The 26,702-nt window shown below is 41.6% G+C and overlaps 1 protein-coding gene across 1 annotated transcript in view; it reads left to right on the top strand.

Moving 5' to 3' along the window:
• Positions 1 to 26,702, top strand: part of LOC126161997 (N-sulphoglucosamine sulphohydrolase) — a 119,524-nt gene that overhangs the window by 38,268 nt on the left and 54,554 nt on the right. Inside the window, exons 5-6 of the mRNA XM_049918200.1 lie at positions 8,362 to 8,600; positions 25,902 to 26,021. Of these exons, the coding sequence (XP_049774157.1) occupies positions 8,362 to 8,600; positions 25,902 to 26,021 (359 nt within the window). The remainder of the gene's footprint in view (positions 1 to 8,361; positions 8,601 to 25,901; positions 26,022 to 26,702) is intronic.

The raw sequence follows: 26,702 nt of genomic DNA, 5'->3' as shown, positions 1-26,702 counted from the left end.
ATCTGGCTGGAGCCAGCCTGCATGCTTTATGGTAGACTAGTGCTCCCAGCATGGTGTTAATTTTATGCACTGTCTATGAGTGACACCTCTCTCTTCTTATATTGCGCATCTCATGTGGGAAACACAGGAAACACATGTAGCGGGTGCATGCACACTGTTAGAACATTTAACATAATGACTTGTATTTTTGATGAGGTGTGAGATGTAGTATACACTGACTGTCCATGTGTGCAGTTTGTTGACGTAAAGGTGGGTGCTGTCTCTTTCGCATGAAAAATTTGCAGATGGCTGTGTTCTGTCATAGATAAGCTTGCATAACATCCAGTTCCCTACATAATGAAAATGCCTGGGCTTTTAATTCAAAATTCTTGTTGTGTATCCTGCATGTCTCCTTTTTTCTTCTTTATAACTCCTCTTTATCATTTGTCGTTCAGACTCTAGATCCCGACAGTCATTAAGCAGTTATGTGCGGATAACGTATGTAGTGTCTGAAGGGGACTGTACCGAAATAGTCTCCTCAAAAGCTGCATCTGAATATGCTAGCGGACTACCAGTGGTATTGGGCACAGAATCTCCTCTGCTAGTTCACCTGAGGATCTCTAGTGTTAGGTCACGGGAGAGGTGAAATCAATGGTGAAAATCTGCATCCATTTACATGTACATCTACATGACCACTCTGGAATTCACATTTAAGTACCAGGAACCTCTTTCACACTATATCTCTACTGTACCACTCTTGAAAAATGCACAAGAGAAAAAAACACTTAAAACTTCCCCTGTGTGCTGTGATTTGTCTTATTTCATTATGACGATCATTTCTCCATATGTTTGTGTGCATCAACAAAATATTTTCACGTTTGGAGGAAAGCCTTTCTTTTAATGATTTCCATCTGAGATTATGTATTATATCCATGATAGTATGAAAAGAGCTGCCCTTCTTTGAACTTTTTTGACGTCCACCTTCAATTCTGTCTTTTAAGGATACCAAATCACACAGCGGTACTCTAGTAGATGACAGACAAGCTTAGAGTAGGCAGTCTATTTAGTGGATTTGTTGCATCTTTAGATGTTCTGCCAATGAAAATGCCATCTTTTGTTTGCCTTCCTCACAACATTATCTGTTGTCTATATTGCCTGTATCTGCAACAACTTGAGACACTGTGACCACAAGCAGCCATTTAAATTTCTTGTACAAACTGTGGTCTACAGTGCACATGACAGTTCCAGAGATGCTGATACAAGTGTTGTTTGCAGCATGCAGTTGGATGACAGGCATTGTATGTTCCATTTGTAGCGGTTTTAAGGGAATGGTGATCATTTCAGATTCTGTCTCTATAAGGAAGTATTGATTTGTTGTCTAGCACACACAGTCTGCCACCATCATTTGTAGATGGGGAAAAACTAGTTTTGCCCATTTTCTTGAGCTGTAAGAGATTTTGTTGTGTGCTGTGTTCTGGTGCACCTGTTGTGGACCGTGTTTTGAATTTGTGTGGCTATATGGTGTGGTGCAGTAACATGTGTGGTCACCAAAATGTGAGGGAAACCAACACAGCCACAGCCATGGCAACACGCAACTGTGAGGATTGTTATTGTTGGTCAAGCAGGTAGCAGTTGTGGCCAGCTGAAGATCACCACTCCTGGGATGATCACTCATGATGTCACTCGCATGAGTGTATGTAATAGCTTGGGTCTCGACATCTGCTCATGCCTGCAACCAGTTTGCCATGCCAGGAATCTACTGGCAGTGTTCATTGTTTAATGCGTTATCCAAACTGTCATTGCTGTGGGATTGTGAAAGTCTGTCAGCCAGGAATATTTTGTTTTTACTCATATTGTATTTGTGTGGAATCATTGCCAGCTACATCTGAGGTGGTAGTTTAATAAACCAGAGCATCCACAGCATACTATCTGGAATGAGTTGGGTTGATCAATTCCCGGACATGTCTCCACAGCTATGAAGGTGTCCTGCTGCCCAATCTTTCCTCATAAATTACTTATTGTAGCTGTTACTCTGGTGTCTTGGTGGAGCAGTGCTTCCTTTACAGTGTTGTATTTGTCTTTGGCTGGGGGTACTTGGATGATATCAGTAATTATGTGGACAGAATCCTCCATGTTGCTTAGTAGGGCTATGAACTTGTAGGTATTGCTGATAATTCCAAAACTGTATAGTATGAATTTGATGATCGTGAACCATGTGGGTGGGTGTTCCGATTGAAAGGTCAATAGTTTAGGTTGAGAACCTGGTTGTATATATTCTCAATTGAAGTTCTGTTGAGGATGTAGTGGAACACTCAGTTCATGGTTATTGATGGACAGGATCCTATGGACCGTGCCCAATGTGGACAGAAAACAGAGTGTCTTCTTACATGGTCCAGCCATGTGGGTCCCACATTGGATTATAAACAGATTAATCTGGATTGTTCCTGATATAGATGTGTTGTCTTGGAGACATGCATTTGTTGCATGAATACTGTTTTGTTGATGTGAGGCAAGGTTTGACTCATGACTGAGAAAGTCAAAATGTGTTACACATTGTTCAAGAAAATGTTCACCATTGTTGCTGTTGATGGTAAGGTATGGTAGAATGGCACTTTTGTGTATCACATAAATCATAGGCTGATCAGGATGGAAGATATTATGCAAGTCAGTTTTAAAGTCTTGATTCTGTCAAAATTGTTCAAAAAGATAACAACTGTGAAACAAATCCATTCTCATAACTAACATTATAACACAAAGTATACTTGTTAAGTCACAGTAGATGCTGCTGTTCATTGCGGGATCACCATTGTAGAAATTGTGGTGTGGGTGGCATGCAGAATGAAGCTGAAAGCCAGTGAGTGAAGTTAACAATTCTATTACTAATAAGGAAGTGTGCAGAAAGATCATGTGCACCATTGTAGAAATTGTGGTGTGGGTGGCTTGCAGAATGAAGCTGAAAGCCAGTGAGTGAAGTTAACAATTCTATTACTAATAAGGAAATGTGCAGAAAGATCATGTGCACATAAAACAATTGTTCATAGTGGCTAGAGTGCCAAAGATATTCATCCCTGTGGGAAGGCTAAACTCATATCACTGCCAGAGAGTTTTATTTATGAAATATTTTGTATTGTCAGCGATCAAGTCCCCACAATGATGAAGTCCCATTAGACATGCAAATGTAATGAAAATTGTAAGTGGCAAAAGAGAGTAGTTTCAGTTTTAGCTTAATGTTAACATTAGCAGAAAAATATTATTGACCAACATAATTACTTACTGAGTAAAAACATTATTCAAATAGAAATTTTTTAAATCCTGCTTTAAATTCATTTTTTTTCTTACACCTTTTCAACGTAGACTGGCAGTCTGTTGTAAAATTAAACACCAGTATTGCACACATGCCTTTGTGTATTAGTTTTTCTTGTTCATTGTGTAAGGAGTGCTGTGCTGTTTCAGGTACTGTAACTACGAACACTGGTATAAAACACTTTATTAAAACTTGAATATGTGTGCACTAGACAATTATTCACAACATACTCCAAGTATCAAAGACGGTGGGAGCTCAACCAGTGACCAGAGAGTCTTATTATCTCACTACCAATGATGAGGTCGCCACAGAGATGTGTAATTGAAAGGAAGATGTTGTTCATTAAGCTTCCTATGTTCCAAATCCTGGTATTTGCCTTACTGCTGAGAGGAAAACCTACTGGTCAAAAAAATCTCATCTGGGATCAGTTGCCTGTTGTTTGTTTTGCACATCTTCATATTATCTCAGTGGTTTTGACAATGTTACGTTGTGATCTTGGAATTTTGTTAATGTAGAAAATTTCCATCTAATTCTGTCGATGTAGAAAATATTGTATTTTTCTATAGGAGTTCATTTAAGTAATTTTTCACAATGAGTTGTTCTTTCTATATCAGGATGCACACCATCTCAAATCCTTGTAGGTATTCTTGGTCTGTTGACAGTGTCATTGATTTCTTCGTTTTTCAGAGGATTCTGTAGGAGTGAAATTGATACTGCTTCGAGAATAATGTAGGGAGGAAATGTGTATTTGAATTTCAGAAAATTAAACATTCTAGGATTCTGCTGCAAGAGTGATTTTGTAAGTCCATTTTTATGTAGTCTGTTGAGCTCAAATCTGGTGATTTGTTCTTTTATTCTGTCTAGCATGTTCTTGGTTTTAAGTATTTCATGAAGGGAGTTAGTCAGAAAATTGTAGTGTAGATCTCCAGCTATTCAAAACATCCTACAGTCAGCAGATACATTTCTTTTATTTGATTAGATGACATGTTCCTTGTTTGAGGTCTATATTCAAGAATGGGTCAGACAAATATTTTGTATGTAAGATGGGCATCAGGTTGCTCCACTCCACATGTTTGGTATTTCTTGACGCATACTAAATTAAGTCAACTTTCAGTTTGTTTAATCTTTTTAGTCATGGTTTTCTATCAGTTTAAGAGTTCATCTAGATAGATTCCAAGATATTTGACATTTGGTTGTGGAGTAATTTCTTGTCCCAAAAGTCAAATGTTGAGCTTGTGGGCCTCCTGTTGTTGGTGATTAGTAAGATTACTATGTCTGAATAGGATAAGCTGACTTTTGGTTGAATTAGTTCAGAATTTCCATTTACTTAGCTGGGTTTCAAGTTTGTTGTTATAGCTGTTAGCTTGTTCATTGATTCCATTGCAAGTGGGTGCAGGACACCAATGACTGGTGTCATCGACGTACAGAGCTATGTTTTCATTCCACCACTTGGGTCTTGGTATGTCAGCTGTATATACCGTATATAACAGTGGGGAGATAACAGCACCCTGAGGGACTCTTGCTTTGGATGTGAAGTAACATGTTTTTTGATCCCCAACTCATACTTGTATTTTTCTATTTCTTCTGGGATTAGCTATTAATTTACTCTTTCAGGTGGGAAGTTGCATTTTAGCATTCTGTGAAGAAATCCTGCATGCCCCACATTATCAAAGATGTGTTCTATGTTTGTAAGAGAGCAGCAGTCATATCTGTTAAGTTGCTGGCTTCTGCTACTTTGTTAGTTAGTTTTAATAAAGGACCAGCAGTATTGTGACTGTTGCTGAAACCAACTTGTTCAATGGGGAAATGCTGTTGTCTTCTGCAAACTGTTGTAGTCTGTTGTTAATTATTGCTTCAAAAGTTTTGCCAGTTATTGGAAGTAATGTGATAGATCTGTATGAGTTAGGAGTTTTCCAGGGTTTGGAATTATTCTAATATGCACATGTTTCCATTAGGATGGTACTCTCTGGAGTGTGTATATCATTTATATAGAAAAGAAATAATACAAGACCTAAAATACTACCTTGTGCTACTCCTATTTCCACTGTTTTGCATTTGATGCCAAATGCACTGTGACTGTGTAAACAACAGTTCAGCTGAAATTGCTTTTAATTGTCAGCAACTGAAAATATTAATTAGGAAATGTATTTAGAAATGAATTTAAGATCTCAAGATCCTTAAAGATGCTTCTGCAATACAAGTGATTATCTAGTTTGTACAATGTATGCACTGCTTGTTTCTGTTGAATAAACACTTTAGTTTCTTAAGGTGTGCTGCCCAAAAGATAGTTCTGTAAGACAAGAAAGAATGAAATTATGCAAAATAAACTAGCACTCTTACCTTGAAATCAACCCAGTGAGAGAGGCTTTTGAGGGCATAACATGCTGAACTGAACTTTTTCATTGCTTTAGCTGTGTGGTGACTCCATCTTAATTTGTTATCCTGCTGAACTCAAGGAATTTTATGTAGCATGTTTCATTTAGTATAAGGCCATTAATGTCTACTTCTGCTGATAGTAGATCTATTTTGCTTGTTTGAAATCACATAATGTGAGTCTTTGTGGGATTAAGACTTAAACTGTTACCTGTGAACCACTTGTAGACCTATAGAGCTGTCTTCTAAGTTGTTTGCTAAGGTTGAGTTTGGCTTCTGTATTACACTTGTGTCATCAGCAAACATTACAGTTTTTGAGCTGCCATTTAAAGTAATCAGAAGATAATTTACATGACTTAAGAACAAAAGTGGGCCCAGTACCAGTCCTTGTGGGATCCCACATGGTATGTTCTATTACAAAGCTAGTTTCATGCCTGAGACACACCTTATTAGTGAGTCTGTCTGTTTTGTGTTATGAAGATAAGATTTTATCCATGCAAGTTGAATGCCATTGCTGCCATAATACTGTACTTTTCGATGCAAAACTTTGTGATCCATGCCATGAAAGGCTTTGGTAAAGTCACAGGAGATATCAATAGGCATTATTTATTTATTTATTTATTTATTTTTTTAGCTGTGCTAGCATTTCATTTGTGAAGTTTTGTATTGCTTTCTCTGTGGAGAGTTCTGTATGGAAGCCAAACTGGGAGGCAGTTAACAAGTTCTGCTTGTTAAATGTGTCAATGTTTTATCATAGAACAGTTTCTGGAAAACTTTCAAAAAAAGTGTAAGAAGTGCTGTAGGTCTGCAATTAGTGGTGGTTTGCTTATCTGCAGTTTTGTAAATGGCTGTTACTACAACATATTTAACTGTGTCAGGAAATATGTCCTGAGTCATTAACTGATAGCTTTAAGTTAATACAAGATTTCAATGTTCTACTAGATACACTGTCATAGCAATGAAATTAGTGCTTTTGGTGACCTGATAATTCTGTAATCTTGTTAGAGGTCATATTTTTTAAATTAATATCTGTTGGTGGTGCATGCAGCATCCACACAAGCAAGTGTACTGAATTTATATCTGGTTGCTTATTAGTCAGGGCAATGTTTGCTGCTTCTGTGAAGAAGTCACTGATATTGGTGGGCAACGATTTGAAAGATGCACAATAGCTGGCAGAACTATTTTCTGGGAACTCAATTTCATTTTGTTCACTATGTTTGTTTGTTTGATTTTTAATAGTGTTTCAAATAGTTTGTGCCTTAATCTTTGCTTTTTTAATTAATGCATTTCTCAGAGGTCTGGAGACTATGTATCTAGATGTAGATATCCACACATGCCTCTAATTATCCAAACACTCTCATGAAGCAGATACAAAGTCCTCCCTCCCCCCTTTTCCCATATTACCAAATGTCATCCTGAACTGGATCAACTTAAGCAACTTTAGCACATCCTGCAACTACCTTCCATCATTTCCAAAAACCTTTCCACCACTCCCAAATATGTATTCCACCATTGTCCCATCCTACAAAATACTGTTGCTGTTTGGATCATATTTCTGTGGAAGACCCAGGTGTTAGATCTGTCCTATGCACTCACTCAGTCACCCAGCACATTGTGTTCCAGCATCTACAGAGTTGTACCCTACCCAATTGGAGAGTCATCTGATTGACCAACTCTGCTGGTACTTATGCACATCCTTTTATGTGGGTGTGACCATAAACCAAATGTCCATCAAAATAAATGGTCACAGTCAAATTGTGGCCACGAGTTATGTTAAACATCTAGTGGTAGAACATACCTCTGAGCATACTTGCTCAACTCCAGTGTCTGCATCACAACTTTTGCTATCTGTATCCCCCCACCCCCTGCCATCCCCAGACAGCTTCTTAGTATCACATAGAGGGTAATATATCCTTTGGTCCTTCAGTCCTCCTGCCTTCAATCTGTGCAAGCTCCAGTCTTAAATCCACCTCCACACCTGGCTCATGCCTGCCACTTCATTATTCTACAGTCACAGTGTAATTTCTGTGGTTTCTCTCTTCCTATGTCGTAACTCCCTACCTCCCCCTCCCCTTCCCTCCCTCCACCCTGTCCACCACTTTGTTATAGTCATGTGCAAACTTTCCATGCCTATGCCAATAATAGGCTCACTGGTGGCACATTTCTGTCCCATTCCCTTGCTGCCCCTCCCCCCCCCCCCCCCAGCCTCTCCTCTGTGCACCTCATCCTTTCCTCCCCCCTGTTTCTTGCTCCTTTGCAGCACTAGCACAGTTTAGGTGGCTAGGACATTGTAGAGTGAGTGTGTGTGTGTGTGGGGGGGGGGGGGGGGGGGGGGGCTGTGCGCTTGTGCTTGTTTGTTAGTTCTAAAGGAGTACAGTGTCTGAAAGCTCAGCAGTGATATCCTTGTTTTTGTAGAGAGAGAGAGAGAGAGAGAGAGAGAGAGAGAGAGAGAGTGTGTGTGTGTGTGTGTGTGTGTGTGTGTGTGTGTGCACGCGCGCATGCTTTTGCTTGTTTGTTAATTCTAAAGGAGTACAGTGTCTGAAAGCTCAGCAGCGATATCCTTGTTTTTGCACCTGTCACCCTCTCAAAATCTCATCTATACAGTGAATAGTTAACTGCACTCCTTTCATTGTTTGGTTTCCATGCAGGACTTTTTGTTAATAATTTTAATACCACATTAAAATTTGTCAAATTTTTCCTTGCAGGCCATTCTTTTTGTATGTGGCTTTCCATGATCCTCATCGTTGTGGTCATAGTACACCACAATATGGTGCGTTTTGTGAAAAGTTTGGAAGTTCTGAACCTGGCATGGGTACAATTCCTGACTGGTCACCAATATATTATCAACCAGATCAAGTTACAGTTCCATATTTTGTACAGGATTCTATTGCTGCTCGTGAGGATATTGCAGCCCAGTACACAACTATTTCTCGCCTAGACCAAGGTACAGCTTTGTTACAGTTACAGTAGGTCTACTTTCTCATTAAGGTAAGAATCATTTATTGTTGCAGAAACCAGAACAGCCATTGCATCACTTTGTGTAATACTTGTTATTTCTTCTTCTCCTCTCTCTATTTGTAGTATGAAATATGATAGTAGAAATAGTCAGAGTAAGAAGACTTTAAGTAAATTCTGCTCACAGATTAGGCCTTGGACCTGTTCCAACTGACTGACTGACTGCAGCCTATAGGGCAATATGAGGAGCAGTCTATGACCATGGGACACATGATGAGCATGTCAGCAAACCTTCCAGCCATTATTGCCAGTAGATGAATCCTGATGATGCTGATGCTGGTTCTTTATTGAAGCAGCTCTTCATCTGGCCTCACAAGGTGGCTGAGTGGCCCCTTTATGAGACCTGACTACTTCAGGGAAAATTTGAGGAAGTACTGGGAATTGAACCTAGGTCCTTTTGCTTCAAAGGCATCAACACTAAAAATTAAATTAAGACCTTCAAATTATCATGACATGGCTGTATGATCTGCCATTTCAACCTGTATGATCAGATCAACACTATTGTTTGAATACTTTATTGAGCTGTGAATGCCGAACGTCATGTCATAACTTTAAGGAACAATGCAGTTCCTTACTAATTGGGGTACACTCAAAATGCTAGCAGATATACATAAGTCATATTTTACTTATTTAGAAGCATATATGCTATGAACATGTATATCAAGTGTAACATGTCCATCAGAAATTGAAGCACAGGTAAAGAAATCTCTAAGAGTGAACAAAAGGAGGATTGCAGAAAAGCTTATAAAAACAATTATGTCTCTAATAAGTGCATCAAGATACAGAGCTATGTTAAAATATACGTGGCAAAGACATGCTTACAAAGTTGATATTCCTCTTGCATTATTTGATAATTTGATCACTGTGGGTTTTGATATCAGACTACAGCAATGCACAAACACTGAAAATGGTGTAGCATATGTACATGTTGCCCATGTCAAATGTGCCATTCTTCTGTGTTTTAATCATAATGAATGAGAGAAGAAGTATGACAACCTTCATATTTTGGAAAAATATGATTCTGTATGTAATGCTTGTATTAACATATATTTTTTCAAGCATATCTTTAGCTGAAACTTCCTGGTGGTTCAAAACTGTGTGTCAGATTGGGACTCAAACCCATGACCTTTGCTTTTCATGAGAAAGGGATCTACCAAGTACGCTACCCAAGGAAGACTCACAACCCATTCTCATAGCTTTACTTCCACTAGTACCTCATCTCCTAGTTTTAAACTTCAAAGAAGTTCATCAGCATAACTTTCAGGACTAGTTGTCCTGGAAGTTTCACCCCATGTAGTCTCAAATCAGTGTACACTCTGCTTCAGAGTGAAATACGTTCTGGGAATGCTCCTCCACACTGTGGCTAAAGCATGTCTCCACTGTTCCTTTCTTTCGGGGTTGCTAGTACCACAATCTATGCTAAAAGACTTCTGTGAAATGTGGAAGACAGGAGATGGGGTATTGGCAGAAGTAAAACTGTGAGGATGGATCATGAGTCACGCTTGGGCAGCTCAGTTGGTAGAGCACTTTCCCATGAAAAGCAAAAAATCCTGGATTTGAGTCCTGGTCTGACGCACAGTTTTTAATCTGCCAGGAAGTTTCATATCAGTGCACATTCCTCTGCAGTGTGAAAATTCATTCTGGAAATCTTTAGCTTTTAGCCACATAATACCTCATTTATATCTATTATGAATCTGCTGGTCATAATTGTCTGTTACAGTGAACTATTCCTCAGCATGGTTTTTTATTCTTTAGACATCAAACATTAATTATACCCATTTTCAGATAAACAACCTTCAAAGTGTGGTAGAAAAGATATATCTCCAAAATTAAAAACTATTGTTATTCAGTTTTTGGCTCCTCATGCTTAGGTACTTTCCTTGTTAGAAGTGTCTTGCATTGTGTTATTTTGAAGACACATGAGCTAGCTTGTTTTGCATATTCTCATTTCCTGCTGTCTTAAGGAATTATCTTCTATGCAATGCAGAATACAAAAAATAAGTAAGAAAATTGTATAAAGTAGGCAGCTACCAATCTTTCACAGGCTGCTTTAAAAAGCTCAGAATTCTTTCAGTCACTCCTCAGTACATTTCTCCATAATGGTATTAGTTGCTATCAATGTTTGATAAAGTTATTCAAAAATGCTGTATGACATAGAGTCTGATTGGGGGGGGGGGGGGGGGGGATGGTTAAGTGTAGGTGCCTCAGGACTCAAATAGTGCAGTTCAAGATATAAGTTCATGGCTTGTAGAAAATAAAATCACACTAAGACACAGTTTTTATATTTTTTAATACATAATTCAACTAAAACTGAAATGCTGATTATGAAGGATGGGTACGTGACTGAGGAGTCTGAGCAGACCAAATCTGTAATGTTTGATAGTTGGTAAGCTGTCATGAAGTCTTGTTCAAAAATTTAATGCTGCTATATTTACCATTAGAACAGCACCTGCAATAAGTGACAGTCCAACACAAAATTAGTTTACTTCACTTATTTTCATTTGGATATGATATATGGCATTATATTCTGGGGTAACTTTTTTGGCTCTGAATGGGCAGCTCAAGCACTGTGTAGTGTAAGATTGTGAACCTCTTCTTGACACCTGTTCAGGAGTCTGGACATGGTGATATTGGTCTCAAAATACATATTTTCTTTAATGTCATTTGCTATTAACAAATAAGCAGCTTTTGCTCAGTTAATACTAGGCAGAAATCCAATCTGCATTTGGGTTGTTCCTTTTGATCCACGTGCAGCAAGGCAACCAGTATTCTGTGGCGTCCATTTTCAGTAGGCTGCCAAAAGAATTACAAATATTTTAACAGTAATCAATGCACTTTCAAGTCTAAACTAAAGAATTTCCTCACGGCTCATACTCCTATCTTGTTGATGAGGTCCTGGAATATGTTTGGCACATGATTCATGTAGAAAATTGAGGATGAAACATAACAATATTATGAAAAGTACAGTTGCTACTCACCATATATTGGAGATGCTGAGTTGCAGATAGACACAACAAAAAGATTGTTGGAAAGTGAGCTTCTGGCCAAACAAAACCTTTGTCGAAAACATAGACACACACACACACACACACACACACACACACACACACACACGCAACTTGCACACAAATGACCACAGTCTCTCTCCACCCTGTTTTCTTTCTACTCCCATATTGGGATACCTCCATCCACCACCTCTACCACAAATTCCAAACCTTCAACCTCTCCCGTGTCCCCTCATAGCTGACAAACCCTGTCTGGCAGATCTGCTACATTTACTACACCCTCCAAAAGTCCAACCACAATACTGAATCCAGAACATAAACAGACCTGAAACACAGTCAGTAACCTTTTTTTCCAGAAGCCTTAGCCCACAGCAATATCAGTCCTTTCCAAAGGCCTCACTTTTTGTCTCATTCCCAAATTCAATTATGCAGGACTTGTTAAAGATATCTCCTTCTCCTGGTTTCTAAGGTGGAAACACTTTTTCACCACAAGCACTACCAGTCAGGCTCAACCAAAGACAAATGTTGAACCCTGCCAGACTTAGTTCACTCCTCCTTCCAACAGTGATCCCCCCCCCCCCCCCCAAAAATCACCCCTTGTTAACTTTCCAGAATTCTTAGCCTCAAAACCTTACCTCACCATTATTCCCCAAATCCCTCAACATGCAGACTAGCCTTACATCTGCAGAAAGAACTGCAGTCCATCATGTAAAAACTAATCCTGACTGTATAATCCCACCTGTGGACAAAAGCTCCGCCACAGTTGTTTTGAACCACAAAGATTATCTGCCAGAAGGACTCAGCCAGCTGTCAGATACATCCCCTACAAACCTCACCCCTATGACCCCATTCCATAAATCCAGCAGGATCTACAGTCGCTCAAATCCTTAAGCCCATCCCAGAACCTCTCCCCATAATCTATCTCTCTGCTCACCCCTATCACTCCTCACACTCCTACCTTTTCATGCTTCCAAGAGTCCAGAAACCCAACCATCCAAGACTCCACATTGTGGCCAGTCACTATGCCACCACTGAGATAATCTCTGCTCTTGTAGACCAACACCTTCAACCAATTACCCAGAACCTAACCTCCTATATAAAAGGTACCAACCATTTCCTGCACCGATTCTCCACAGTTCCTGTCCCTTTACCACACTGTGCCCTGCTCATCACTATTGATGCCATCTCCCTTTAAACTAACATTGTAATGCCCATGACCTTACCATAGCTGAACACTACCTTTCCCAATGACTGATGGATTCCAATCCAAAAACCTCCTTCCTAGTCAACGTGACCAACTATATCCACATCCACAATTACTTCTCCATCAAAAGCATTACCTACAAATAAATCAGGGGTACAGCGATGGGTACCCACATGGCACTATGCTATTCCAACCTATTCATGGGCCATCTAGAGGAATCCTTCCTAAACACCCAGAATCCTAATCCCCTCACCTAGTTCAGATTCACTGATGACATCTTTGCGATCTGGATCAAGGATGAGGATACATTATCCCCATTCCTGCAGAACCTCAACAGCTTCTCCCCCAATTGCTTCACCTAGTCCTACTGAACCCAAAAAGCCACCTTCCTAGATGTTAACCCCAATCTACATCTACATCTACATCTACATCCATACTCCGCAAGCCACCTGACGGTGTGTGGCGGAGGGTACCTTCAGTACATCTATCGGTTCTCCCTTCTATTCCAGTCTCGTATTGTTCATGGAAAGAAGGATTGTCGGTATGCCTCTGTGTGGGCTCTAATCTCTCTGATTTTATCCTCATGGTCTCTTCGCGAGATATACGTAGGAGGGAGCAATATACTGCTTGACTCTTCGGTGAAGGTATGTTCTCGAAACTTTGACAAAAGCCCGTACCGAGCTACTGAGCGTCTCTCCTGCAGAGTCTTCCACTGGAGTTTATCTAACATCTCCGTAACGCTTTCGCGATTACTAAATGATTCTGTAACGAAGCGCGCTGCTCTCCGTTGGATCTTCTCTATGTCTTGTATCAACCCTATCTGGTACGGATCCCACACTGCTGAGCAGTATTCAAGCAGTGGGCGAACAAGCGTACTGTAACCTACTTCCTTTGTTTTCGGATTGCATTTCCTTAGGATTCTTCCAATGAATCTCAGTCTGGCATCTGCTTTACCGACAATCAACATTATATGATCATTCCATTTTAAATCACTCCTAATGCGTACTCCCAGATAATTTATGGTATTAACTGCTTCCAGTTGCTGACCTGCTATTTTGTAGCTAAATGATAAAGGATCTATCTTTCTGTGTATTCGCAGCACATTACACTTGTCTACATTGAGATTCAGTTGCCATTGCCTGCACCATGCGTCAATTCGCTGCAGATCCTCCTGCATTTCAGTACAATTTTCCATTGTTACAACCTCTCGATACACCACAGCATCATCTGCAAAAAGCCTCAGTGAACTTCTGATGTCATCCACCAGGTCATTTATGTATATTGTGAATAGCAACGGTCCTATGACACTCCCCTGCGGCACACCTGAAATTACTCTTACTTCGGAATACTTCTCTCCATTGAGAATAACATGCTGCGTCCTGTTATCTAGGAACTCCTCAATCCAATCACACAATTGGTCTGATAGTCCATATGCTCTTACTTTGTTCAATAAACGACTGTGGGGAACTGTATCGAACGCCTTGCGGAAGTCAAGAAACACGGCATCTACCTGTGAACCCGTGTCTATGGCCCTCTGAGTCTCGTGGACGAATAGCGCGAGCTGGGTTTCACATGACCGTCTTTTTCGAAATCCATGCTGATTCCTACAGAGTAGATTTCTAGTCTCCAGAAAAGTCATTATGCTCGAACACAATACGTGTTCCAAAATTCTACAACTGATCGACGTTAGAGATATAGGTCTATAGTTCTGCACATGTGTTCGACGTCCCTTCTTGAAAACGGGGATGACCTGTGCCCTTTTCCAATCCTTTGGAACGCTACGCTCTTCTAGAGACCTACGGTACACCGCTGCAAGAAGGGGGGCAAGTTCCTTCGCGTACTCTGTGTAAAATTGAACTGGTATCCCATCAGGTCCAGAGGCCTTTCCTCTTTTGAGCGATTTTAGTTGTTTCTCTATCCCTCTGTCGTCTATTTCGATATCTACCATTTTGTCATCTGTGCGACAGTCTAGAGAAGGAACTACAGTGCAATCTTCCTCTGTGAAACAACTTTGGAAAAAGACATTTAGTATTTCGGCCTTTAGTCTGTCATCCTCTGTTTCAGTACCATTTTGGTCACAGAGTGTCTGGACATTTTGTTTTGATCCACCTACCGCTTTGACATAAGACCAAAATTTCTTAGGATTTTCTGCCAAGTCAGTACATAGAACTTTACTTTCGAATTCATTGAACGCCTCTCGCATAGCTCTCTTCACACTACATTTCGCTTCGTGTAATTTTTGTTTCTCTGCGAGGCTTTGGCTATGTTTATGTTTGCTGTGAAGTTCCCTTTGCTTCCGCAGCAGTTTCCTAACTCGGTTGTTGAACCACGGTGGCTCTTTTCCATCTCTTACGATCTTGCTTGGCACCATCAGTACCTACTAACCATCAGCAATACCTCCACTTCGGCAGCTGCCACCTGTTCCATACCAAGAAGTCCCTTCCTTACAGCCTAGCCACCTGTGGTCATTGCATCTGCAGTGATGAGCGGTCCCTCTTTAAATATACTGAGGGTCTCTCTGGAGCTGGAGCAGACCATAATTATCCTCCCAACCTTGTACAAAAACAAATCTCCCGTGCCTTATCTTTCCAGTCTCCCACCACCTCCCAAAGTATCACTGTCTGGCCACAGAGGAGCATTCCCCTTGCAACTCAGTACCATCCATGACTGGAGCAACCGAATTACTCATACATTCTCTGCCAGGGTTGTCAAAACCTCTCATCATGCCCTGAAATGAGAAATGTCTTGCCCACTTTCTTCTCACCCCTCCCACAGTGTTATTCTGCCATTCACTGAACCAACACAATATACTTGTCCATTCCTATGCAACCCCTGCTCCCAACCCTCTACCTCATGGCTCATGCCCCTGTAACAGACCTAGATGCAAGACCTGTCCATACATCCTCCTACCACCACCTACTCCAGTCCAGTCACAAACGTCACCTATCCCATTAAAGGCAGGGCTACCTGTGAATCCAGTCATGTGATGTACAAGCTAAGCTGCAACCACTGTGCTGCATCTTATGTGGGCATGACAACCAACAAGCTGTCTGTCCACTTGAAGGCCACCGACAAGGGACCGATGACCATAGCAGTCTGGTCCCTTCAATCCCACAACCAACCAACCAAGCCAATGACAAACTGTGACCAAGAAACAAGTTGACCACCTTGTTGCAGAGCACGCACGCTGCCCAACATGACATTCTCCATGTCAGTGTCTGCTTCACAGCCTGTGCCATATGGATCCTTCCCACCAAAACCAGCTTTACTGTATTGTGCAGGTGGGAACTTTCCCTGCAATATATCCTACATTCTCGTAACCCTCCTGGTCTCAACCTTTGTTAGTCATTGTCCTCACCCATTCAGCCCCTTCCCTGTTCCCATTCCAGCAATACACAGCCCTCATTCCACCATCGCACCAACTCTTTTTACTTGTCTGCTTTTCCACTAACTCCCCCTCACCCCTGCCCTCTATCTAACCTCTCGACTGCACACAGCTGCCCTACCATCTCTCCACCTCGTCCCTGTGTGCTTTCCAACAGCACTTCACTGTCCCCCACCCCTACCATACGTATCTCCCCCTCCCTACCCCAGCCTCCTCCTTACCCCCACCCAGTTGCCACTCCCATCATGCACTGGTGCTGCTGTTCGCAGTGTGGCTTCAGTTGCCAGATACTGTAGTCATGTCAAGTAAAATTTATGTGTGTGTTTTTGATGAAGGTCTTGCTGGCCAAAAGCTTATTTGTGACAGTATTTTTGTTGTGCCTATCTGCGACTCAGCATCTCTGCTATATGGTGAGTGGCAAGTTTCTTTCCATAATATTGTTACATTCCATCATGGATTTTCCATTGTTTGATTTCTGTTCAAGCTATAAATAGCCTTTTGATCCCTGTGTTTTATCCCTACTATTTCCAGAATTTCAAATAAAGTATTCCAGTCAACATTGTCAAAAGTTTTCTTTAATCTACAAATGATGTAATGCAGGTTTGCCTTTCCTTAACCTATCTTGTAAAAGAAGTCAGAAGTCATAGGGTCAGTATTGCCTCTTATGTTCTGACATTTCTGTGGACTCCAGACTGATCTTCCCTGAGGTCAGGAACTAGAAGATTTTCCAGTCTTCTGTAAAGAATTCATGAAAGTATTTTGCAACCATGACATATTAAACTGTTAGGTCAGTAATATTCATACCTGTTAGCACCTGATTTCTTTGGAATTGGAATTATTATATTCCTCTTGAAGTCTGAGGGTACTTCACCTGTCTCATACGTCATGCACACTAGATGGAAGAGTTTTGTCATGGCTGGCTGCCCCAAGGCTATCAGTAGTTCTGACAGAATATCTTCTACTCCTGGGGCCTTCTTTCAGTGTAGGTCTTTCAGTGCTCTGTCAAATTCTTCTTGGAGTATTGTATCTACCATCTCATCTTCACCTTCTTCCATTTCTATAATGTTGACATGAAGTACATCTTTCTTGGTTAGACCCTCTGTATACTCCTTCCACCTTTCCCTTTTTGCATAGGACTTATTTTCCATTTGAGCTCTTGAGGCTCATAGAGCTGCTTCTCTTTTCTCCAAAGGTGCTTTTATTTTACTACACATGGAATCTGTCTTTCCCCTAGTGGAATATGCTTCTGAATCCTCACATTTGACCTCTAGTCCTCCTGCTTAACCATTTTGCACTTCTTGTCAATTTTATATTTCAGACATTTGTATTCCCTGTTGCCTGCTTTATTTTCTGCATTTTTGTATTTCCTCCTTTCATCAGTTAAATTCAATATCTCCTGTGTTATCCAAGGATTTCTACCATCATAACAACCGGGAGAGTGGTGTGCTGACCACACGCCCCTCCTATCCGCATCCTCAACTGAGGATGACATGGTGGTCAGACGGTCCCGATGGGCCACTTGTGGCCTGAAGATGGAGTGCTTTATCCAAGGATTTCTACTAGGCCTTGTCTTTTTACTTATTTGATCCTCTGCTGCCTTCACTATGTCATTTCTCAAAAGTACCCATTCATCTTCTACTTTATACCTTTCCCCTGTTGTTGTCAGTCATTGCCTGGTGTTTCCTCTGAAACTCTCAACAACCTCTGGTTCTTTCCATTTATCCAGGCCCCACCTCCTTAACTTCCTACCTTTTGACTACTTCTTCAGCTTTAATCTACAGTTCATAACCAATACATTGTGGTCAGAGTCAATATCTGCTCCTGGAAAAGTCTAAAATATGGTTCCAAAATCTCTGCATTTCCATTACATAATCAGTCTGATACCTTTCAGTGTCTCAAGGCCTCTGCCACTGGAAAACTCAATCAGGCAGCTTTCTCTTTCATTCCTTTCCCTCAGTCCATGTTCACCTACTATTTTTCCTTCTTTTCCTTTTCCTACAATCAAATTTAAGTCCCCAACCATATTTAAATTTTTGTCTCCCTTAATTATCTGAATAATTTCTTTTAGCAATGTAGGAAAAAGACAGATTGCTACTTGCAGCAAAGAAGGCATGTTAAGTTGCAGACAATCGTAATTGAAGGACACTTGCATAAAGCTTTCAGCCACAGCCTTTATCAGTTAAAGAGAGACAAACACCATTCATACACACAAGCAAACACACCTCATGCACACATGTCCGCCAACTCCAGAATCTCGGGCTGGAATCCAACTGTCATGTGGGATGCAGGTAGCAATCTGGAGGGGAGGGGAAGGGGAAGGGTTAGAAGTGTACAGGTGGGGACTGAGACAAATGCTGTGTGGTGGAGTTTGCAGGGACTAGAATGCCAACAGGCACAGTGTCAGGAGGTTGTGGGACATGGAGGTGGGGAAGAAAGGAGAGGAGCAGGGGAAGACGGGCAGATGCATTGGCAGAGGGTGAGCAAATCAATGTGGTTGGAGATGAGAATGGGGAGGAGATGATAGGACAGAGGGGAGTGGAAACTGTTGGTGGACAGAGTGGGGTCAGTAGTTACCATAGTTTGAGGCTGGGATAATTATGGGAGCAGAGAATGTGTTGTAAGGATAACTCACATCTGCGCAGTTCAGAGAAGCTGGTGGTGGAGAGAAGGATCTAGATGGCTGGGGTAGTGAAGCAGCCATTGAAATCAAATGTATTATGTTCAGCTGCATGTTGTGCCACAGTGTGGTCTACTTTGCTCTTGACCACAGTTTGGCGATGGCTGTTCATGCTGGTGGACAGCTAGTAGTTGGTAGTCACACCAATAGAAAAAGCAGCAGAGCTGGTAAATGACATGGCTGCTTTTATAGGTGGCCCAACCCCTGATGGAGTATGATACCTGTGACACGGCTGGAATAGGAAGTGCTGGATGGGTGACTTGGACAAGTTTTGCACCTGGGTCTTCCACAGGGATATGGTCCTTGTGGCAAGGGGTTGGGATTGGGAGTGGCATAGGGATGGATTAGGATATTGTGGATGTTGGGTGAGTGATGAACACAAACTTTAGGTAGGAGTAGTGAGAAGTATCTCAGGTAGGATGTCCCTCATTTCAGGGCATGATGATAGATAATCAAAGCCCTGGAGAAGGAAGGTGTTCAGTTGTTCCAGTCCAGAGTGGTGCTGGGTGATGAATGGGACACTCCTTTGTGGCTGGTTCTTGGTGTGGTGGGAGAATTGGGGATGTGAGGGGAAATGATACCAGAGATCTTTTTGTGGGATGGGTCTGGGGGATAGTGCCTGTCTGTGAAGGCCTTGGTGAAGCCCTCAGCCAAGGGAATTTTTGTCACTGCAGATGTGCTGTCCCCTTGTGGCCAATCAGTATGGAAGGAATATTTTGGTGTGAAAGGGATGACAGCTGTCAAAATGGGGGTACTGTTGGTGGTTGGTTGGTTTAATGTGGACAGAGGTGCGGATGGAGCCATCAGAGAGGAGGTGGTTAACATCTAGGAATGTGGCAGGCTGGGTTGAGGAGCACCGCATGAAGTGAATGGGAGAGAAGGTGTTGAGGTTGTGAAGGAACAAAGATAGGGGGTCTTTACCCTGAGTCCACATCATGAAGGTATCATCAATGAATCTGTGTCAGGCAAGGGGTTTGGTGTTTTGGGGGGCTAGGAAGGTCTCCTCTAGACAGAACAAAAAAAGGTTGGCATTGGAGGGTGCCATGTGGGTGCCCATGGCTGTGCTGCAGACTGGTTTATATATGTCCCCTTCAAAGGAGAAGTAGTTGTAGGTTAGGATAAAGTTAGTATGTTGTATGAGGAATGAGGTAGTGGGTCTGGAGTCTGAAAGGGATTGGGAAGGGTAGTGTTTAATAGTGCTAAGACCATGTGCATGAGGGATGTTGGTGTGTAGGGAGGTGGAGTCAACAGTGACGAGTGGGGATACAGGAGGTATAGAGGTGGGGATGGTGGAGAAAGTGGTTGGTGTCTTTGATGTGGGAGGCTAGATTATGGGCAATTGGTTGGAGGCATTGGTCAATGAGGGCTGAAATTCTTTCAATGGGGACACAATAACCAGCCACAATGGGGCATCCAGGATTGTTGGGTTTGTGGATTTTCAGGAGCATGTAAAAGATGTGTGTGTGGGGTGTCATAGGGGTTAGGTAGGAAATGGATGTAGGGGAGATGTTCTGGGAAGGGCCTAAGGCTTAGCAAGGAATAAAGTTGTGTTGGACTTCTGGGATGGGATCTCTGTGGCAGAATTTATAGGTGGTGGAGTCAGATAATTGACACTGTGATTCATAACAACAGTGGTGGAACCTTTGTCTGCAGGTAGGATGATTAGGTCAGGATTTGTTTTTAGATTGTGTATGGCTGTTATTTCCTCTATTGAAAAGTTGGTGTTCTGAGGAAGGGACTTGGGGGAAGGACAGTGAGGCTAAGTTGGAGGTAAGGAATTCTTGGAAAGTGACCAACCAGTGGTTTCTTTTTCTTTTTTTTAATCAAGTCATACATTTCTTCAATCTGTTCAGTATCATCTGCACAGCAAGTTGGCATATAAACTTGTACTACTGTGGTGGGTGTGGGCTTTGTGTCTATCTTGGCTACAAAAATGCTGTTCATAGTAGCTTACCTGAATCCCTATTTTCTTATTCATTATTAAACCTAGTCCTGCTTTACTCTTTTTTGATTTTGTACTTATAGCCCTGTATTCAACTGTTTTGCCTGGTATTGAACTCACTGATTCCCACTATATTTAACTTTAGCTCATCCATTTTCCAATCAAATTCTCTAACCTACCTGCACGATTAAGAGATCTAAAATTCCATGCTCGTACCCATAGAATGCCAGTTTTGTTTCTCCTGATGATGACATCCTCCTGAGCAGTCCCCGTATGGAGATCTGAATGGGGGACTATTTTACCTCCAGAATGTTTTACCCAAGGTGATGCCATTATCATTTAACCATACAGTAGAGCTGAGCTGCATGCCCTCACAAAAACTTAGAGCTGTAGCTTCCCCTTGCTTTCACTTGTTCACTGTATCAGTACAGGAAGGCCATTATGGTTAATGTCACAAGGCCAGCTCAGTCAATCATCCAGACTGTTGCCCCTGCAACTACTGAAAAGGATGCAGCCTCTCTTCAGGAACCATATGTTTGCCTGACCGCTCAACAGATACCCCTCCATTGTGGTTGCACCTACAGTATGGCTATGTGTATTACTGAGAAATGTAAGCCTACCCACCAATGGCAAGGTCCATGAACCATGGGAGGGGGGTGGGGGGAGGAATTGTAAATTCTTGTTGACTATTGGACACGTAGGAATATTCAGAGTGAACTGTTGTATACTTCCATTATACACTCCTGGAAATTGAAATAAGAACACCGTGAATTCATTGTCCCAGGAAAGGGAAACTTTATTGACACATTCCTGGGGTCAGATACATCACATGATCACACTGACAGAACCACAGGCACATAGACACAGGCAACAGAGCATGCACAATGTCGGCACTAGTACAGTGTATATCCACCTTTCGCAGCAATGCAGGCTGCTATTCTCCCATGGAGACGATCGTAGAGATGCTGGATGTAGTCCTGTGGAACGGCTTGCCATGCCATTTCCACCTGGCGCCTCAGTTGGACCAGCGTTCGTGCTGGACGTGCAGACCGCGTGAGACGACGCTTCATCCAGTCCCAAACATGCTCAATGGGGGACAGATCCGGAGATCTTGCTGGCCAGGGTAGTTGACTTACACCTTCTAGAGCACGTTGGGTAGCACGGGATACATGCGGACGTGCATTGTCCTGTTGGAACAGCAAGTTCCCTTGCCGGTCTAGGAATGGTAGAACGATGGGTTCGATGACGGTTTGGATGTACTGTGCACTATTCAGTGTCCCCTCGACGATCACCAGTGGTGTACGGCCAGTGTAGGAGATCGCTCCTCACACCATGATGCCGGGTGTTGGCCCTGTGTGCCTCGGTCGTATGCAGTCCTGATTGTGGCGCTCACCTGCACGGAGCCAAACACGCATACGACCATCATTGGCACCAAGGCAGAAGCGACTCTCATCGCTGAAGACGACACGTCTCCATTCGTCCCTCCATTCACACCTGTCGCGACACCACTGGAGGTGGGCTGCACGATGTTGGGGCGTGAGCGGAAGACGGCCTAACGGTGTGCGGGACCGTAGCCCAGCTTCATGGAGACGGTTGCGAATGGTCCTCGTCGATACCCCAGGAGCAACAGTGTCCCTAATTTGCTGGGAAGTGGCGGTGCGGTCCCCTACGGCACTGCGTAGGATCCTACGGTCTTGGCGTGCATCCGTGCGTCGCTGCGGTCCGGTTCCAGGTCGACGGGCACGTGCACCTTCCGCCGACCACTGACGACAACATCGATGTACTGTGGAGACCTCACGCCCCACGTGTTGAGCAATTCGGCGGTACGTCCACCCGGCCTCCCGCATGCCCACTATACGCCCTCGCTCAAAGTCCGTCAACTGCACATACGGTTCACGTCCACGCTGTCGCGGCATGCTACCAGTGTTAAAGACTGCGATGGAGCTCCGTATGCCACGGCAAACTGGCTGACACTGACGGCGGCGGTGCACAAATGCTGCGCAGCTAGCGCCATTCGATGGCCAACACCGCGGTTCCTGGTGTGTCCGCTGTGCCGTGCGTGTGATCATTGCTTGTACAGCCCTCTCGCAGTGTCCGGAGCAAGTATGGTGGGTCTGACACACCGATGTCAATGTGTTCTTTTTTCCATTTCCAGGAGTGTATGTAGATAACTGTTCTTCTTGGGCAAGCATTCAAGTGACTATGTATGTGGTCTACTAGCAGTTGGAAATAGATTAGCTATGTAATATAACTGTGAAAGCAGCATATTTTATCAATGTAGTGGATTTCTTGGTAGTTTTGACATGTTAAATTTAGTCCATGGAAGGATGGAGGATGGGATAAGATCTGAAATACTTTGCCAATGAGCTCTTTGATGATAATCAGTGGGGTGTTCCTTTTGCTTGGTGAGAACTGTTCAGTGGTTGAAACCAAAGGCACACAATTCTCTTTGTGTTTCAGTTGCCTCTAGGCATCACAGGAGAAGCATCAGGTTATGGCTGTGGCTTCTGTATGGTCTGACAGTGTGGCTCATTAATATTCCAATAAATATTACCATCAGTAAATTATCTCAGCTCTACTCTTCCCAGCTCTCAGTCATGGGGTTAATTTTAAAGGGCCCTTTGTCATGTGATAAACTGATGAGATGAGATGCAAACCAAGCAGAAGTGCATATATGTCAGCCACTTATACAGACAGGTAGTCTGTAGGCAGAACCACTGCAGATCAAGAAAGATAAATTACTGAATAATCTCACATTTTTAAAGAAATTTTGAGGAATACATTGTTTTAAAATTTCTGCAATTGTCATTACACACAGTTCTCACAGAGAGAAACTACTAAATGAACAAAGCTTTCCTGTGTAAAAAAACACAGAACATACCTAGTAAGTCTGACATTGCTGAACTTATTTGTGGCCAAAAAGCTGGTTGTGATAAATGGAAGAAAGTTAATGGTTAAGACACTAGATCCAACATGAGCCTCTTCAGTCAATAAAATAATAAATTCCATTATCTTCATCGGAAGATTGAAAGAAACAACCTTAAGCTTAAGGAGTTCAATTGACATATCACACCCTGAGGAATAAACTAATGGTTCTGAAAACTAGAATTTTTGTTAGGATATACTTTATTATTATTATTATTATTACTATTCAGTTTATTACTAGCCAGCCATGTTGTCTCCATGGTTTATAATTTTCACAGGTGAATTTCGTTTTGATACAATGAAGAACAAGTCACAACCAGAATGAAAAGAAGTTGACCAGTTTACAATATTGTGAAACCAAACTCAAACTTTCGTAAGATGAAAGCATCTGGTTTACGGATGCGAAAATATTTTGTTGAGCCCAACCTACATAGGTAGGAATGATTATCAAAATAAAATAAGAGAAATCAGAGCTCAAACAGAAAGGTTTAGGTGTTCATTTCTCCCGCGCGCTGTTCGGGAGTGGAATGGTAGGGAGATAGTATGATTGTGGTTCGATGAATCCTCTGCCAAGCACTTAAATGTGAATTGCAGAGTAATCATGTATATGTATATACATAATAAATAAAAAATAATAATAATGAAAAAAGTAATAATAATTACAAAAGATGTATGATAATGAACTTTAAGTCCAGGGCAGGATAGGATGATTTGTTGGAAAGCAGTTCCCTGTTCTAGAGTTCAGGGAATCCGGTATGCGATGAGATAATCCAAATAGCCCATGTCATGTAAGAAGTATCAGATCCTTAAGTTATGCTGTAGAGCATGTTAGAGTTAGGGATTAGGTGTCTCCAAGTTGGACAGTTCTTCTATGCCTGTTCATGTACTCAGCCATTTTGGTGGTGTTCATTTCTATACAAAATGCTGTTCAATAGGCACGTGCTAATTGGTAAACAACAAACATGGTTTTGCAAGTTGCTTTGCTTTTGATACTGTAGGATTAATGAAAGGTGGATCTGCAGTATGTACATGGTGGTGGAAGGGTGCATAGGAGAGATTTTGCACTGAGAACAATAACAAGGGTACAAAACTCAGGCTAAGTATAATGATCTGAGAATGTTGTGACAGGCACAAGGAGTCTGAGGGAGCTTGTGTACTTGTGTAACACAGACTTACTTTCAAAAGGAAAATATGACAAGCAACTGAAGTAGTAAGTTAACTGGAAGTATGAGCCATTGTAACAGTTACTCTTTTCTCTCCTCATCTACCAAAAGTAGTCACCCTATAGACTGCCAGTAGAGCTTTTGAGATTTCCACATTAAATACCACCAAAGATGCAAAACGAACTGTGCCAATTTAACAGCTACTGGGCATCATAGTAACAAATCAAGTCATGGTGGCAATTTTTCCCTAATTTGACATTGTCACCTAGCGATCTTCAAATAAGAATTTCCTTCAGTAAAAATGTGTTTCCATCCTTTTCACTCCTGATACTGTGTAACATTCTTGTGATTTAATAACATGAGTAGGGAGGGACATAGTACTGAAGCTGAACTGATTTAGTAATGTGTGCATGTGGTTCAGTTTATGTGATATGTGACAAACTTGGAAGAATTTTAATGAAATCAGCAACTGATTGTTTCTGTTATTATAATTTGAAAGTATGAATGTATCTGTTACATAAAATATGATTATTTTACTTTTAGTTTGCTTTAATTATATTCTGCTTCATAATAGCTGACTTGATTAATAAATATACTTACTACACAGTAATGCTTTTTGAGTAGTGAATTTCATTAACAATATGTAGAATTAATTTATTACAACATAAATTCTTATTGAGGGTATGTATTGGGGATTATTAAAGCTCAAACTTTATATTCAAAATTTACAAGTGCTATATTAATTAGTATTTAGCTAACCCTAAGGAATTTGTAAGCTAATGTGTATCATCTTACACTGTGTGACTCTGGAAACAAAGAGTAGTATGATATCATATTTTTTAATCAATGACATTTTATACATGAAAATGCAGCCTTTTTGCAGAAAAAGCTGTTGTAGTTACTAAAATATGTGGAAAATTTCTGCATAGGTGTTGGTCTAGTATTGAAAGAACTCAAAGATGCAGGTTTTGAAGACAATACACTTGTTATATATTCTTCTGATAATGGAATTCCATTTCCAAGTGGACGCACAAATCTGTATGATCCTGGTAAGTTGGAAATTTAGTATTTATATATAATCTTCAAAAGTTCTGTTACTGTTAGTGCATATTTTTTACAATAAGTGGAGGAAGATGTAAAAAATAAAAAAATAAAAAAAACAAGAATGGCAGCACCATGAAGGGGATGATGATGATGATGATGATGATTGGTTTGTGGGACACTCAGCTGCAGGGTCCCAATTTTTACACAGCACAACTTTTTGTACACAGTCCAATCTAGCCACTGCCACAAATGATGATGGTGGTGGTGGTGGTGGTGGTGGTGGTGGTGGTGGTGATGATGATGATGATGATGATGATGATGATGAAATGATGAGGACATCACAAACACCCAGTCCCCAGGCAGAAAAAAATCCCCAACCTGGCCGGGAATTGAACCTGGGTCCTCATGATCCACAAAGGGGAAGAGAAAATGAAGTAAAACCTCATGAATTGAGAGAGTATGTGATGTTATTTCAGTGATTACTGTATCAAGTCAAATTTAGATAGAACTTTGTAGAGGGAGCCACTTATCCATATGATGTTACACCCCTTGAGGCATGGATGCATGCACTGATTTGTTCGGGAGTGGTGTCATAAAGCCATAATATCCTCTCCTGAGGTAAGCTGGCTCACAACTGTTGTAACTATAGTCGAGTTGCTATAGGAAGTGCTGTTGCTAGCTTTCAG

This window comes from Schistocerca cancellata, chromosome 2 (genome assembly GCF_023864275.1).
Source record: "Schistocerca cancellata isolate TAMUIC-IGC-003103 chromosome 2, iqSchCanc2.1, whole genome shotgun sequence".
In the NCBI taxonomy this organism is placed as follows: domain Eukaryota; kingdom Metazoa; phylum Arthropoda; class Insecta; order Orthoptera; family Acrididae; genus Schistocerca; species Schistocerca cancellata.
This window is presented reverse-complemented; position numbering and strand designations above follow the sequence as displayed.